At 42.3% G+C, this 18180-nt stretch overlaps 1 protein-coding gene across 2 annotated transcripts in view; it reads right to left on the bottom strand.

Annotated features, from left to right (window-relative positions):
* The window catches only part of MAML3 (mastermind like transcriptional coactivator 3), a 414834-nt gene that overhangs the window by 162731 nt on the left and 233923 nt on the right, over positions 1 to 18180 (bottom strand). For both annotated transcript variants that reach the window (XM_030313029.1, XM_030313030.1), the window contains exon 2: positions 6781 to 8400. In XM_030313029.1, coding sequence (XP_030168889.1) covers positions 6781 to 8400 — 1620 coding nt within the window. The remainder of the gene's footprint in view (positions 1 to 6780; positions 8401 to 18180) is intronic.

Below are 18180 nucleotides of genomic sequence, written 5' to 3'. Positions count from 1 at the left end.
ATAATATTTAGTGAGATGCCCCTCACCATCGCCTCCACCTACCAACTCCCTTCCTCTGCTCAGTTCTAAAAAGCCAGCCTCCAGATTTACAAATTTCAGTAGTGAGATTGAAGGAATCTTTTCTGACTGGCCATAGTGGGTAAAAATCTACAGACACTGACCCAGTGAAATGGCTGGGTCCTAGCCCGATCCATCTATAGCAAAGTCCCACATATGACAAGCCCTGTCTGAGCACACAGAGCAACTAATTAGCTATATTGTGCCTCATTCTTAAAATAATTAGACATTTGAGAAAAGCTTCTAACATGAAAGAAAGAAAAATCAAATGAACATATGGGTAAAGGGTGCTTGGGAGAAACCGAGACAAAGCAGAGATTAAGAGAAAATGTAATTTAATTTAAATGGTAATATCCTCAAATCAAAAAGGGTAAATGAGAGAACAAGAAAGAACTTATGGAACTTTGAAATGTGATAAATAAAATAAAATATTTAATTTTAGAGTTGGAGGATAAGGTTAAGGAAACCATATAAAACATAGAACAAAAGGTCAAAGATATGGAAAATTGAAAAGATAGGAAAATTAGAGAAGAATCCAGGAGGTCCAATACATGATGAGGAAAAGTTCCAGGAAGTTAGAAACGGAGAAAAAGGAAGGCAGAAATAATCAAAGAAGTAATACAAGAACACATCCTAAGAACATTTTTTCCAGATTTCTTAAGAAAAAGTTCATAGTACCAGACACAGTGAATGAAAAATGGCTACGTTAAGCAATATCGTTATGAAATTTCAGGAATACAGAGAAGATCTGGAAAGCTCTCAGAGTGGGGAAAAAAAGCGCATTACATACATAGAATGGGGGATCCAAATTTCACTAGATTTTCAACAGTATGAAAGCCACAGGATCTTGAAGAAATGTCTCTGAAATTCTGACCAAAATGTTTCTAAAGTATAATGCTACAACTGGCAAGCTGTTCGTAAAATGTGAGGATAAAGTTATTTTCAAAAATAGTTTTCACGAAAACAATCTCTTGAGTGCCCTTTCTTAAGAAGTTCTGAGGATGTGCTCCAGCAATTTGAAAGACTAAGCCAAGAAAGACATAGAGGGATCAAGAAAAGAGGTAATGCGACTCAGAGAGGGGTGAAACATTCCAGGAATAATGGTGAGGGGCAGTGACAGTACTTCAGTTAAGTAACAGACCAAGAAAACTGTAGACAGAAGAAGCCTGGAGCAAGAGGGTATAAACCTTCAGGAGAGGCACTGAGGGAAAGAAAGAGCAATCGAGGAAGAGAAAGAGAAGAGAGAAGGGAGAGGGAAAAATTGGAAAGAAAATATAAGAAAAATAGATTGTTTGATATTTGATCATACCTCAAGTTTTACAGAGTCAGACAAGTTTGAGGATGGATTGAAGGTAGCTGTAAGGAAAACACCAATTAAAAAAAAAAGAGGTCATTATTAACTCCAGGGAAAACAAAAAGTTGTACAAGAAAGGAAATAGAATCGTAATATGCTACATAATGAAATTGTAATGTGCAATGCAAAAATAACTCATGTAAATACGGAATACTTTAAAATCGTAATTTGTGCTATAACTAGTTATATTGAGAGTTTGGGGAAAAGAAAAAGAGACTCTGTGTGTGGCGAGGGGGTTTATGTTTGTAAGGAGGTAGTATAAGCAGGTTAAATCCTCATCTTCTATAGAGGCAACTAATTGAAAAATTGAGAAACAGCAGTTGATGGAGATGAATAAGATTGAAAACAGCTTAAGAATGGAGGGGATGAAGCAGTGCACTCCTGCTTCTCCCCAGAAGCCTTGCAATACTATTTGACTTTCGAAACTGTGTCATGTATTATTTGGATAAAATAAACAACGTATTTTGAGAAAACTAAACAAAGGGGCTCCAGGTTTTTAAAGATAAGGAAAATGCATTTCCAAAGAGATTTCCAAGATGGCTGTGAATACTAGAGGTCTGTGCTTTTTATGTAGATTTTATGGCTAAAAAGCTCATAATACTATATCTCACATGGTACCCAGCAAATTTTGGCAAAATAAAATTGAAAGGGAAAAACATTCTACAAAATCTGAGCACACATATTCTCACTGTGACATCCACAGCCACACACGGCAAAGGCCGTGTAAAGAACAAAGTAGCACAGTAGTCTATGATTTATCTAGTCCTAGGATAGTAACTACTAAAAATTAACATCACATTTTGGGAATTAATCATTTTCCACAGTTCCATGGAGGAATTAGTTTTGGCTTTTGGGTATCCCTGGAACCTTCCTTGACCAGGAGGCAGTCTCTTGCTTCTGGTTTACTTCTTTCAAAGCTGCTCCACTGTTTTTTGTTTGTCAGACGCAGAGACTGAGTTTGCTGTCCCAGCAAACTCATTGTTGTTCTGTTGGTTCAAGATAACCACCTCCTATCACAGGATTCTTTTTAGACCTGTCTTTCCAGTTCTTCTATTTGATCTCAAAAGCAGCTCTGTGTTATTTTTACTAATGCTCTCTCCACTGGAGCTGATAATCAAGTAAACACAGTTTGGGCTTGAACTTTGATAATTGCCATGTTTAATGATTTATTAAACATCGTTATGTTGAAGACACAGTGTTAGGTACCATGAGAAACAGCGAAAACAGAGAGACAGACACGCACAGAGAAAGAGAGAGAGGCAGAGACAGAGAGAGGGAGAGAGAGAAAGAGTGAGAGTGAGAGAAAGAAAGAAAGATCTTGCCTTTGAGAAATGAGATTAGGAAAAGATAATAGATAGACATGAACAAAGTAAGTTCTGGTTATTTCAACCCAGAAACACATGCTTTAAAAATTAGAGAGCAATCCAGAAGGTCCAATATATGATGAACACAGATTCCAGAAAGTAAAAAAAAAAAAAAAAAAAGGAAAAGGAGAAATGATCAAAGAAATAATAGAAGAACATAACCCAGAGAAGATTCTAAAGCTTGTAATGGTGGAAATTTTATTGATACTTTCAATGTCACTGTTTCAGTTGAAATTTTATGGGAATTAAGAAAAAAAGTAAAAAGAGGATGCAGAAAGAAAAAGGAAAAGAGAGTGAGTGTGGGGAGCGGGTTTTAGAGCCATCTCTAGAAGTAGGGATTCACAACGAATATATGTAAATGAATAGAAAATAATGGTATCACTTCAATCCAACTGGCAAAGTGGATAAATAAGGATTTTTAAAAAAGAATTAGTGAAGGGGCGCCTCAGTTGGTTGAGCATTCGACTTCAGCTCAGGTCATGAGCTTGTGGTCTGTGAGTTCAAGCCCCTTGGCAAGCTCTGTGCTGACAGCTCGGAGCCTGGAGCCTGCTTCGGATTCTGTGTCTCCCTCTCTCTCTGTCCCTCCCCCGCTCATGCTCTGTCTCTGTCTCTCTCTCACTGTCAAAAATAAACATTTAAAAAAAAAAAGAATTAGTGAAGCATAAACCTTTTTTAAAATAGGGGGATCTCCTTTGCTTAAAAAGTATTTTTCCTGATGACAGAATTAACATACACGTATGGTAGAAAATTTAGAAAACTCAGTTAAGTATAAAGAGGAAGATAATAATCACTTATAATTTTACCAACCCCAAATACCACTCCTAATATTTCAGCTATTCAATATTTCTCTATACATATTGAAAAACACAATCTGGATTGTAACATACAAGCTATCGTACGATCTGATTATTTCACTCATCTTATGAGCATTTCCATGTGATTAATCACTCATTAATATCCTGATTTTCATGTACGTTATTTATTTTTCCACAATATTTATTTTGGTCCCCATTTTTCACTATCATAAGTTAACATCATGAGCATAATCTTTGTACATAAATCTTTGTTTAATTTTCTAATTGTAAGGGGTAATATATGAATTCTGAGTAGCAGAATTACTAAATAAAACATATTTGGAATTTTTAAAGAAGCTTTTTTGTTCCTAGTTTTTGGTCCCCTCTTTTAAAAAAATATCCAGGTGAGTGAATTTCTATTCATTTCTGAAAGAAACGGCATTTTCTGTAAATATCCCAAGTAAGTAAACATCTGTATAAGATAATTACCTTAAAACAAATGTTTTAGTATTATTGGCTTTGATTTTCCAGTCACTCATTAAAACTAAGTGTTGATCGTGGTCCTTGTGGCCAACAAACAGTAAAGTGAATTTTCACTAGCAACAGCAGAAAACAAATTTGAACTACACCTATGTATAATTATATTTTATATCATGCCTGTAATTTGAGCTCATATTTGTGCAATGTACTTGCATATAGTGTAATTAACTATTCTGAGAGCTATGTAAATACTGCTCCACAATCAGGTAAAAGCATGAAATAAATGGTATGTTTGCAGAAAGATATTCACATGTTTATATATGTATTTTGAAGCTTGTTTCAAACAGTGGTGAGTTAATATTTCATTAAAAAGTGTGCTTTTTGCTTGATGGTTCTTTTTGAGGTTAAGAAGTGATTATTCTAATGAGGCCTCAAACAGGCGGATTCTGTCTACCCTGAAAGTACCTCATGAGATGGAAGGAAAAGAGGAGGGGCCCACAGATTTAATCCAGAAAACCATCACTTTTGTTTCTACACTTGACTGAGTCCTTTCAAAGCATGACCTCTGTGGCTCAAGGCTTCAGTTACTCACAGTTAGGCAAGCATAAGGACCTGAAATAAGTACCTTTAAAACGTGTGTTCCAGCAAAGACAAGAACTTCGTCCCAAGTTAGCAAATTTCAAGACATTTAATGAGGGTGGGAAGTGAGGATGGGTTCACACGGCACCCACGTGTCTGCAGAGCCTGTGAGGTGGAATTAATCATCCTAGGTCTGGCTCGGAGGAAATACCTTTCTGTAGCTCCCGTAAAAACAGCAAGTGTAGGAGCACAATTTGTATTAAGATTAACAACAGACCATTCTGACAGCCTGTGATCTCATAAATGTCTGACGTGTCCGGGCTACAACAAACATCCCTGTACGTTCCCTACATTTTTACCTCCTTCAGAACCTAATATTGAAGTGTATAAAATGTTGCATTTTCCAACGGCATTTTTTTTTTTAATGAGACCAAGATAAAACATAAAAGCTCCCATTTCAATGGTGTTTTTCTACCAGCTGCTGATTACAGTTGTTGGAACCAAACCATATTTCTATCCCTCCAGACAGAATTTCTTTGGAGCTGGCCGGCATGTGCAGACAAGAAACCACTGTGAGGTTTTGGGGTTGGAAGGCTGTGAAGGACAAGAATCGAGCCACAGAGCTCAGGCCTGTCTCTGCAGGCCAGCACGGGCTCCTCCTGTGCAGCCTCCACCGAGCTCAGGGAAGGTGGGTGTGGGGTGGGGCAGCCATACTGGGACATGCAAGATGCCAACAGCCCCTAGTGACGTGAGGCCTGCAGTACTTCTCAGTGCTAGAATGTTTCCAATTGTGGACACACATCCAAGCACTAGTTAGAACCTGTTTGCAGAGGAGAGCCCTTAACGCAAAGACTCTTGTGCAAAATCCTCAACTACGAGGCAAATGTCACCATCCTAAGAGGACTAAGGCACAAAATAGCAATTGGTAGTGAAATGATGGCTCAGTGAGTTCACCCATGTTGGAGGAAAGTCAGTAGATCAGTGCATTTCTCCAATCCCTTATTCCTTCAAGGGAGATAAGGTTTGTTTAAGGAGCTTTGGCTACATGGGGCACCTGGGTGGCTCAACTGGTGGCGCGTCCGACTTCCGCTCAGGTCATGATCTCTCAGTTCGTGGGTTCGAGCCCCGCATCAGGCTCTGTGCTGACTGCTTACTCAGAGCCTGGAGGCTGCTTCGGATTCTGTGTCTCCTTCTCTCTCTGCCCCTCCCCTGCTCACGCTCTGTCTCTCAAGAATAAATAAATGTTAAAAAAAAAAAAAAAAAAAAAGGAACTTTGGCTGCTTGCTACACTGGTCAGGATGACGGGAGTGAATGCTTGTCAATGAGGACTCACACTCCCCAACTGACTGCCACTCATTTTTACCACAGACCATTGAGAGCCCTACACCCCTAAACCAGAATGTCATAAAGAAAGACAGTGGGAAAAGAGGAAAATTTATTTTGATCGGGCACTAAGATATATATTCACCATCAAATTTTCCTGAATTAGAGCTGAACCGGAGAGGTTTTATTGCACTCCCAGGTCACGAGGTTGAAACAGCTTCTAACTGTGCTAGTTCAGCAACAAATGTTTAAATGCTGAATGGTCCTACAAAAATCTATCCTCCACTTCCCTTTGAAAATACAGAAAGCTCTCCCACCTTGAAACGTCAAGAGTCCACATTTCCATTATTCGCCATTCAGTAAGATAGGTGAAGATGGTTTAGGGCCTTATAAAGCTGATGCAGAGATCCCTAAGTGCTCTGGCCTTGCCACCAACCAGGGTCTAGGACTATATGACCCGGGAGAGATGCCACAGAAGAATCAGCATGTTTTGCCCTGCGACCTCTATGGCCTGCCTCTGTCTCTCTCAGTGAAAACTTCACCTGATTTCTGGTTTCTTTTCTGCCGGCCGGAATGAAAGAAGTTTGACTCCTAGGCATCCAAACACAGGAAAAGTGTCCCGTACCAACCTTTCCCATCTCTTAGGAGAAAAGAAACAACGACAGCAACAACAAAAACACCCCAAACCCGGCAACCACAGGAGGTGGTACAGGAAGGATTCTGCAGGTAATTACAGCCCGCCCCCACGGCCGCGTGGAGAGCATCGCCCGTGGGCAGTGGGAAACGCACCACTAGCACCGCTCCAAGGGCGCCTCGCTCTCACACTTACCTGACCGTGGGACGGAAGCGCGGCGTAAGCCATGGGCTGGCTCATCACTCCTTTCTGTTTCAGGAGGAGCATGCGCTTCTGCTCCTCACTCAGGTGCGCGCGGGGAGCCTGGAGCTGCGGCGGTGGCGGCGGCGGGGGTGGCTGCTGTGGCGGGGGCGGGGGCGGAGGCTGCTGCTGCTGGATGTAGGGCATCAAGGGGTTTTTGTTGGGGTTGGCCATCGGCGGGGTCATCCTCTGACTCAAGTCTGCGTTAAAATGGGTCAGAGGCTTAGTGTTGCCGTACGTGAGAACGTTGTGCTGTTTGTTCAAGGAGTTTGTACCCAAGTTATTTGGCTGCTGATTGATCATATTCATGTGGTTCTGAGGGAGGTAGTTATTCATTGTCGTCTTCTGCAGGTTGTTTGCCATGGGAGGCACTATGGGGTTTTGGTTGTTAAAGGCTTGGGGGTACATCATTGGGCTATTTGGTTTTTCTGCAGCGAAAGCTGCCCCGTAGGGGCTGGACGGAGGCCCTAGAGGAGACCAACTCGAAGTCTGGTTTGAATGTTGCTGCTGCTGCTGCTGCTGCTGCTGCTGTTGTTGGTGTTGCTGTTGCTGTTGTTGCTGCTGCTGTTGCTGTTGCTGCTGCTGCTGTTGCTGCTGCTGCTGCTTCTGCTGCATGAGTTTGGCCCTTTGTTGCTGCTGCGCAGCCATCTGCTTGAGCTGTTCCGCTGGAGACATGTCGGAGCTGGGCACCGCCATGGGGCCCGACCCTGAACCAGCCACTGTCACTCCTGCCGGATTAAGGAGATAACCATTTCCAGGCCGAGGTGGAGCCTGGCCCGGAGTGTGGGCTTGGTTTGGAGTTTGAGGGGACTGGACAGCACAGTTTGCTGGTGAGCTGGCGGGGTTTGGAGCTGCGGGAGTGCTGGCAGCAGAAGGTAAACTAGTGGCCGTGGAGACAGTAGAAAAGGGAGGACCCGAAGAAGAAGGCCTCGCCTGGGGAGAGCCCATGGAGACGTGTGCAAAAGGAGAGTGAGAGGGGTCGCTCTTCACACTCACGCTCTCCTGGGAGAGAGGGGTCTCGGTCGCCGGCTGTGAGAATTCTGGCTCCTTCTTCTCTTCAAAGTCTTCGTTGAACAGGTCCTGTATGTCATCTTCGGGAACCGTGTTGGCCAACTCATCTATTAATTCTTGCCACTCCTGGTCATTCAGGTTAATGTCTGAGAACAGCTTGTTCTGATTGGAAAGAGACGTTTCTGATGTGTCTATGCAAGTAGGGTCATCTAGAGGCTCTTGCTTGAGGTCCTTGCTCTGCAGGATGGTAAAGCTATCCTCCAGGTCACTGCAACCATTAACAGGAAGTTTGATCTCTGGGAGTCTACCATTCTTACTTAGATCTTCTAGAAGCCCGGGTGTGTGACTTCCGCTATTCTGCAAGGGCAAAGAAGGCTTCAAGTCAAGTTGGTGAAGAGGAGAAGCTGAAGGCAGCGGCATGTTGATGGTTTCCATCCCTGTGGGAATGTCCTTTCGTATTCTCTTGCTGGTTGGAGAAAAATTCCCATCACAAGCACCATTCTGTTGGTCTCCATTAAGTGGTGATCGAGCTCCTTCCAACTTCCTTTTCACGGTCTCTTGGAGCTGGAAAAGACACAGGAAAGAGGGTAAGTAAACCTCCAAGTCATCATTTACTCTTTGAGCGAGGGGATGTAGCTGTGAACTAACTTTTAAATGCATTAGAACACACAAGAAAGATGTTCTATGTCTAAGTTCAAAAGTAGCCAGGCTTCAAATTCTGTGGGAAAAGGTTTTATCCAAAAGAAGAGCCCATGAGGCTGAAAGACAGAAAACTAAAGATTGGAGGGTGGGGAACAAAAGAAAAAGAGACAGTTAAAGGCAGTACTTCTCTTACAGCAGAGAATCATCTATTATTATTTCCCAAAGTGATGTTAAATGTGAGACTTGGACCCAAATGTGTTATACTTAAGGAAGATGTTAATACCCATCTTAACTTTTTCTCACATCTTAACTGAAGACATCAAGGAATTAAATCAACAATATTAAAAAAAAACCACTAAAAATACTCTAAGAACATGGAATTTAACACATTTATTGAGTAGTACAGAGATGAAGATTAATGGTTAACATAACCTGTAACTTCCTTTCAGTTCTTATTTACTTGACCTCCCAACACTTTGGGACCTAGCAGTCCACACGTCTCTAAAAGCATGCTTCCGTTTCTTTCCATGATAGCACATTTTCCTGGATTTCCTTCTTTCTCTCCATTTTCTCTTTCTCAGTGTCATTTGGTCTTATGCGTTTTGTTCCTGCCCACTCTACAGGCCTGCATGATTACATCCATTACAACAGCTTTGACTATCTTCTCTAGGCTGGTGACCCCATAACAATGTACCCAGTCCAGGCTTCTCTGCTGAACTCCACATCTTCTTCCTGGATGCTTCACAAGCATCTAAAACACCACATGTCTCAACATTAAGCTGATTATCAAACACGATCCCCACCCATGTTAACTGTCTCAGTATCTACCCACTTCCCCACTCAATGTCTCCTCAGCTACCCAAACTGTAAACCTGAGCATTCTTCTCAAAACATCTCACATCACCAATCACCAAGTCCTATGGATTCTCCATCTATAATATCCCTCTAACATGCCCCCTCATCTCCAACCTCACTGCCACTATCCTAGGCCAGAATACCATTTTCTCTCACTAGATCGTTGTAATAGTCTCCTGATTGGTCTCTTTGCCTTGCCTCCGTTCACCCATCCGTTCACTCCTTCATCTGTTCTTTTGTCCATTGCTTTGCTCTCCAACAATCTATTCTCTAAACTGCTACCTCTTTCAAGATATATACTGCCCTTCCTGTTTATAACCCTGAAATGATTTCCATTGCCTTTAGATTAAAATCCAGACTGAGCCTACTTCACCTGGTTTCTGCTCATCATTCCAGGCTCATCTTCTTGCTTCTCTGTTTGGCATCACCTCCCTGTCCCCTGCCAAACATTTTCTATCAACTCCCCTGAAACTCTTTCAGGTTCTTAAATGTGTCAAGCTTCCTTCGGCCTCCAGGGCATTGTACATGTTGTTCCCCCGCCCCCCCGAAACATATTCTTCCCCCTCTGTCTCCCCACCCCCAGGTTAACAGCTACCTATCTTTCGGGTTATATCTTAGATTTTACTTCCTCTAGGAAATCTTACATCCCTTCTGCACGCTAACTACTTTAGTTACCTTCTTTGACCCCCCGATACTGGGTTGGATATCCTGGAATAAGTTTTTCCAAGCAATCTCCACTTCCCCATTACAGTTTCTCCCATACTTTGGGGCAACTGCGTAAATGTCTGTTTAGTGAGCTCCAAGAAGGCAGGGACTATGACTGACTTGTTTACTGTGTATTCATGGGGCTGCACCTAGTGTTCAGGTTCATAGCAGCAGTTAATAAGTAATGACAAATTGAATAATTAATTCTATTGTCTAACTCACAGAAGCTGAAAGAGGTGAATTTTAGTCAGAGCAGGAGGCAGCCTTATTGACCATAAGGAAGGCCAGACTTGGAGACTCTACAAGAGTAATGGGAACTCTTACCCTGCAGAGTGTTGTGTCCACCTAGGTGGACTTATTTGAGAAGTCCAATTTAGAAAACTCTTGCTAACCCTATGGATTTATTAACTATAAACCTAATTCATCTGTCTGCCCCCGTCCTTTCTGTCACAAAGGGCCAATGTGTGGGGCTCTGGTGAAAGAGTTTGGCAAAGAGTAGCTCCTGGGAAGTGCCTGCTGAAAGACCAAAGGAAGACTAAGTCAGGTTATAAGGGGTTTCAGTAACTCTGCAGAGTTGAAGGCAGGACGGCATGAGGAGGGGGGAGGCAGAATGGTCCTCCCCCTGGGCACTCTCCTATTCTTGGCAAAGGTGCAGTGTATTATAGAAGCAACGAAGAGAGGAGCAGAATTCCCTCTGACCCCATTCTTCACTCACACGTGGAACTGCCAAGGCTCTGGAGGAACCCTATGTATAATAAAACCAATCTGCAGATGATGTGGGGGATTCTAAGCAGTGCCACTTTATTGCTATTCTCTCATAAGTAGAGAATTCCATTTCAAAAGTAAACAGAAAAGGTCCTTGAATAAAAATGCAGTCTAACCCCTGTTCCCAAATCTTATATGTTTAATCACAAGACCTAACACTGTCTGCATTCACTTGGTAGAAGCCCCAGAATTGCTGAAAACAAGGGTCTAACTGGGACACACTGGAGTTTGACTTCAAAGAAAACACGGGTTCAATCCATCCTATTAGGTAGCAACTGCTGGATAATTATGTTATTTATTGAACATACCAGAAAATCGTGGTTGTGATCATAGGCATGGCAGATATTTGAATGTAGCTCTAACACACAGCAGCAAGTTCAAATATCACAGCTTTAGGGCCTAAAGAAGAGAAGACTCGGGGCCCTCAGCACCACCTGAAGCGATGTTAAAAAAAAAAAAAGGCACTTGTACAAATGAAACTGAGTTTATTTTAGAAAGTTCATGTCCATCATTCTGTTCTAGGCCATGAAATGGATGGGACAGGATGGGGAAATAAAGACAAATGGTCTGTTTGTTCCTCTGTAAAACAGTGGTGGCTTAGAACATGCTGAAAGGTAGGTCCATCTGGGAACCCCAAGTTTCACCTCTTCCCAGCTGAGGGGGCCTACCTGGGTAGGGAAGTATAGGGCAGTAATACAAAAACAGGAGCCTTGGCCCAGTGGTTAGAATGCCTGGGTTCAAACCCAAGACTTCCTCCCTCCGCCTAAGAGTTAATACATATAAATGTTGTCTGGTACTTAATAAATGTTAGCTGTGATCCCTTCCATTAGAAAGTGAGTTATATGACGGGAGGGATTTTTCTGTATTGTTCACTACTGGGACCCCAGTAGCTCATAGTTGATAGTCGATAATTATCTGTTAAATGAATGAATCCTGGAAAACTTATTTAATTTCTCCTAAGTTTTGGTTACTATATCTGCAAAGTGGGTTAATAATATTTAGCTCATAGAGGTACTGTGAGAATGAACTTAAATGTAATAATATGGAAAACACTTAACTTCAAGCCTGGTACCCAGTAAGCACCAAACTAAGTCTTAGCTATTACTACCTTTAAAATTCAGTGATACCATACTCAAAACTGCAACGGAGATAGACTGCTTTCTGGATCTTCAAAATACAAATAGGTAGAATGATAATATTTCTGTTCCCTAGCTGGCAAAATCCTAATGTTTTCTAAGCATCTGGTGTAGCTTTTTTAATATGAACAACAAAAATCAAATTTGCAATTCAAGCCCAAGTCCAAGTGCTAATGCATTCGTGTCCTAGATTGTAGAACAGCACTAGATTGTTGAGGTTCAAATCAAATGCATTTTCAGCATGTGACCTGAATGGAACTGCTGAGTATTTCCATTTCCTTGAGGGCCTAATATTCTCTACCGCTGGCCCCTTTAACCAGTATCTTGACATACATTTCATGTATCAGCATTTGGGAATATAAGAAAGACATCATTGAATATGCTATGTTGTAGTTCCATGTTTTGTTTAGTTGTGTCCAAAACAGTTTAGAGCAATCTTAGTATCCCTATTGTCTGTTTCATCATCCTTTGCCGTATGGAAAGGAGGTCTGAGAGTCTAATTCTCTTACGCCCCTCTTGGAAGATAGAAGGAAGTAGGCAGGAAGAGATAGAACCTGTGAGCTTGAGAAGGCTGAGGAACTCACAAGCACTCTGCTCAATGAGCAGGAGGACTGTTCACCGAATATGGAGGCATCCCTGTGAGCCCCTGCCACCCAAGGACTCAGATAAGAGTCTGAGCTCAAATGGCTTTTTCTTAGGGACTCCCTGGTCCTTCTGCTGTACAAACCTGGAAGCCTCTTAGTATGATTTGTGCCCTTGTGGAAGAATCACAGAAACTCTTTACTGAGCATCAGCTCCCTTGTCCCTGTATTACTATTATTACATATAAATGTTTTCTCCCATTAAGGGAAGCTGTGGTGGCAGGGGCTGAAGCACGCTGTTCATCCAGTGCCTATGACAATATGGGCTGCTATCATGTGTCAATTACTCTGAAGGAAACAATTCCTCCTCCATAATGGCTTGAGCGTGAGTCTCCCATCTACTGTGTGGCTTGATAGCTTGTGTTTCTGTGAAACTGTGTGTGTGTGTGTGTGTGTGTGTGTGCGCGCACATAAGAGAGACAGAGAGAGACAGAAGTGGGGGTGGGGGTACGGAGAGGGAGGAACTGATAGACACAGAGAGAAACTGAGAGGCGGAGAGAGACAGAATGGTTTGGGAGGGGTGATATGACAGCTGGACCAATAGTAAGAAGAATAGCTTTGCCTTTGGGGTTATAAAGCACTTTCACACAGAATCGTATTTTATCCTCATATAAAACCTTTGGGACAGGTCATGTGCTGGTCTTATAGGTCTACAGGGAAAAGGTCAGTGTTTTGGTGGGGGTAGATGACACCCATAACAGGGATGAGGAACATAGCTAAGATTACCAGGCCTCTGCTGACATGGAGGGGCTCCCTTAGGGGTCCCCTGGGCCAGAATATCCACACACAGAGGTTCTTTCTGCCTTTTGACTTTTAGCAGTGCTAGTAAGTTCAAAAAAACTCATATTGCTTTGTCCCTGATTTTGCATGAAACTGGGCAGGATCATGGACAGAGCCTGGTACTACAGAGGATGAGGTTACTATTAATAATGAGGTCTTTAAGATGAAAGCCATTGGGGTAAGCCATCAGATTCCTTGTCTCGTAGGAGACAATGGTTCTAAAAGGTAGGTTTTATTGCAACTGTCTTATGGAGAAAGAACTTCAGGCATAGAGAGATTAAGTGAGATTACAAAATTACAGAGCTGGGGTTTGGGGGTGGGGAAGTGGCTCAACCCAGGTTCAAATTCAGACTCAGGTCTGACTGCAGAGCCCACACCACACCCTGGATGGCAGAGTCTGGCTGTGTCTTCATCACCAGCACTGGACTCCGATGCTAATTGTCATAATGCTCTCTCACACTGTCTTCAGGAATCATCTTTGATTCCACTCTTTCCCCACCACCCACACCCAATTATACCTCAAGAACTATCTGTTCTTATCATCTTCGAATTTTACTTTCATCTTCCACCCCCAGTGCCACTGCATTAGTTCAGATCATCAACACTTCTCTCCTGTTTTCTGCAGCAGCTTCTGAATGACTCTCTCTGCCCCAGGCTTGCTTGCTCCCCTCCAACCCATTCTGTACTCTATGGCTGTGAATTTCTTTATAATGTGTGAAACTGATCATGCCCATTCTTCACCTGCACAGCTTTTCTGGAGCTGTCCACTGTCTTCAGCATCATCTAAATCCAGCACAGAGGCCCTCCACAACTCAATCCTCATCTCTGCTTACTTACTTCTCCTGTCTTAGCTATCACCTCTAACCTTCTTCCTTTCCACCTGTCCCCCAACACCAATCAGCTCTAAGTCTTTGGCTAGACATAATTATTTGCAGTTCTCAGGACATACGGTGTTCATTCTCTGTCTCTCTGAGCCCTTGCATACGTTATATATACTCTTATCCAACTTCTTCACCTGACCAGTTCTATTTTTCCTTCACAATCAGTTTACACATTACCTTCTATACAGTCACTCTTGACAGTCCCTCCCACAAGTCCTGATCTCGGGACCGTCCACGTGCTCTTGTGGCATTCTTAAACACATTGTACTGTAACTGCCTTCCCTTTTTCTTCATGAGGCTGTACAAATGAATGCTAGAGCAATCTCTCAAATAACTACACCAAATTTATGTAATTGTTCCCCAAAGTATGCACTTGAAAATAGTGGTCTGCCTAGAGGTTTCATGATAATTAAGTAAATGTACAATTTATTTTGGTTATTTTGAGATGCTGGAAATGGCTTGTGGACTGTCCCCTGCTTAATATTTTTGAGGACCCTATGGGTTCAGGGAATCAGAACAACCAGAGAGCATATGAGGAGAATTGTGTAAAGGAAAGCTGAAACTGAAACCCAGAGATTTCATGTGCCATTACCAAGGTCAGATGTTTTGACAAGTGTGTGAACTCAAAATGCTGGATATTTTCATGGTTGAATTTTAAATTTCCATACCAAGACTTTAAGGGGTTTTGCACTCACCAACCAAAAGTGTGAGTGAACTTTCTTCACCACATCAGAGATATAACCATTTCCCAGGACTTGAAGACGAAATGGAATTTCAGTTTGCAGATGCTATAACTAATTTAAAGGCTCAAAGAGAACATTTTGGCCATTCTGATCTGCTCTGATCAAACCAGAAGATGATTCACTGTATCAATTTTCATAGGGTTATTCTCTTCTCATTCTACCAGCAGATCATAAGCTTGTGAACACATGGATAAATTTGACGTGCTTATTTAATGTATTTGTAAAGGGACGCAGAGTATTCACGTGTTAGATATTTTATTAGAATGTGGATAGTGTGCAAAAAACACTTCCAGAACTGTCTACCAGATTTAAGCACCCTTAGAAAGGATCTTTTGAGGTTTATTTAGAGGTTCAATTTTCTAGGCCGTTCATTATCCAACTCTAAAGTGACCTGGAGAGCTGTTATAAATGCAGATTTCTTGGTCCCATTTGCACAGTTTCTGATTTAGTAGCTCAAGGTGGGATCCAGAGCGGGACACAGGTTGGAGGCACAGGTATCTACAGAAAAATTTTTCAAAGTTTATTTATTTATTTTGAGAGAGAGAGAGAGAGAGAGAGAGAGAGCAAGCGCACGCACACGAGTGGGGGAGGTGCAGGCAGAGAATCCCGAGCAGGCTCCCCACTGTCAGTGCAGAGCCTGAGTGGGGACTCCAGCTCATGGCACTGAGATCATGACCTGAGCCAAAGTCAAGAGTTGGACGCTTAACTGACTGAGCCACCCAGGTGTCCCTAAAGAAATTTAATAAAGACCTCAATTCCTCTGAGGTAGTTGGCCCAGGACCCCTAGTTTTTAGAAATTCTGATCTAGAATAAGAATTCTGTTGGAGTTCTGATATTCTGAAATTGTTGGTTTGATTTTTTAAAAAAATACACATACACACAGAAACCCAATGTCCATAGAAAATGCTCCTGAGTTAATTCATGATAATTCGGGACAGCTCACAAACAGGACTAAGAAACAATGCTCTAGACTGTTTTATTTCAAACCTCAGAGGACCTCAAATTCTGTAGAAGCCTGCTGGACTTCTATAAGACTTTTCATGAAAAGGTTTAGTTTTTACACTGTAGGTTTCTCTGAGCAAAGTAATATCCTAGACCATTTTCTCCCTCCATATTTATATACTTACCTTCACTTTCATTCAAATTTTTTTTAACGTTTATTCATTTTTGAGACAGAGAGAGACAGAGCATGAATGCGGGAAGGTCAGAGAGAGAGAGAGAGGGAGACACAGAATCTGAAACAGGCTCCACGCTCTGAGCTGTCAGCACAGAGCCTGACGCGGGGCTCGAACTCGCGGACCGCGAGATCATGACCTGAGCCGAAGTCGGACGCCCAACCGACTGAGCCACCCAGGCGCCCCAGCTTCACTTTCATTCAAATGAACCGAGGGCACGCTGTATACCCATGTGCCAAGTGCTGAGGGGTGGACTCAGTCCTACGAACAAAGACCACACCCAAAGTAAACGCATGTCAGACATGTATTGACAAAAGTTTTGTCAAAAAAGTTTTGAGTACTTTTTTAAAAGGCGATCTATGTGGGGGCGCCTGGGTGGCTCAGTCAGTTAAGCGTCTAACTTCAGGTCAGGTTATGATCTCGCAGCTTGTGAGTCTGAGCTCCACGTCAGGCTCTGTGCTTACAGCTCAGAGCCTGGAGCTCCTGTGTCTCCCTCTCTCTGCCTCTCCCCCGCTCATGCTCTGTCTTCCTCTCCCTCTCTCAAAAAAATAAACATTAAAAAAAATTTTTTTTAAACTTAAAAAAAAGAAGGAGATCTATGTGAAGGGCAGAGCGACACAAAATGAAAAAGAACAATCTTATCACAACTCCTGAACTCTTCCCTTGTCAGCCTTATACACTCCTAACATTATTTTAGAGAGAAAACAACTTTACTACATAATAAAAACCATATGAAGTAAAAATACACACATATACACACAGGCTATTTTCCTGAAAGCCAAGAGTTTAAAACCTATACTTGTGACCATCCCAGGGTGCAGCTTCTCTGAGCCTGATCATTGAGAAAGGTTGGGTCTCTGGACGGAATGTCAGCCACGAGCAGTTAGAAATCTCCATTCTGAAATGCTCCAGGAAGAAAAGGATCATCTTAAAAGGGGCCTCACCCTCCTGGTGGGCATCTGTAACCTCAGCCACAGAGGCCCAAGGGAATGCTGGGGCACTGCTCAGCGCCCCTGCTCAAGGGCCATTGAGAACATTCCGGGGGACTTTGAGGTTATTTTTAGAAATGACCATGATCTTTCTCCTTTCTGCTATGAGTCAGACTTAAAACCCTATTTCCAAGTAGAGTTAGGCGTACACAAGAGTGATCATGCCTCTTTTCAGGGTTTGAAACATGGATGCTCACCCAGTTCCAGCCGCGAGGTGCCAGAGTAAGGTACTCTTTAAAAGCATTTAAAATTTGGGGGCACCTGGATGGCTCAGTCGGTTGAGCATCTGACTTCAGCTCAGGTCATGATCTCATGGTCCAGGGGTTCGAGCCCCACATCAGGTTCTGTGCTGGCAGCTTGGAGCCTGGAGCCTGCATCCGATTCTATGCCTCCCCTCTCTCTTTGTCCCTCCCCGGCTCAAGCTCTGTCTCGCTCTGTCTCTCAAAAATAAACAAAATGTTAAAAAATATTTAAAAAGTAAAAAAAAATAAAAGCATTTAAAATGTGTGTGTGTGTGTGGCTGAATTTTTATGAATGCTTTTATCCTTTAGTTTTTCTTACACGTGTAACAAGCACCAACTGAATATACAGCAACATATTGGGAAGGGATCATAAAACATCAGCAGCGGTGGCAGTCAGGGCCCTTGACATTTAGAAACGCTAAATCCCAAGATCTCAAATCTCCGCACTTCCAAATACATAAATGTTCATATAGACTCCTGGCTTTGTCTCAATTGAACGAATAAATTATTTTTCATCACAAGTCACACGAACCCTGTGTACTTTTTATTTTTTACATCTGAAGTTAGGATATTTTTCACAAGCTTCATACATGTAGTTCCAATTGGTACTTCAACAATTATTAACTACTGGTTAAAATCTGGGACTGTTATCTCTGCAAATGTCAAGGTTATCTGATTTTCAAATCTCCTCCCATAGTTTTCACTAGAAGGCTCTAAACTTCTAAGTTTGTACCCAAGAATTTGATTCACTGCTTACTAAATGTTTCAAGATATCCTTGTCATTTAATAT

The sequence above is a fragment of the Lynx canadensis genome, chromosome B1 (assembly GCF_007474595.2).
Source record: "Lynx canadensis isolate LIC74 chromosome B1, mLynCan4.pri.v2, whole genome shotgun sequence".
NCBI classification, from domain to species: Eukaryota; Metazoa; Chordata; class Mammalia; order Carnivora; family Felidae; genus Lynx; species Lynx canadensis.
The sequence above is the reverse complement of the archived record's forward strand: the minus strand, read 5'-3'. Positions and strand labels throughout refer to the sequence as shown.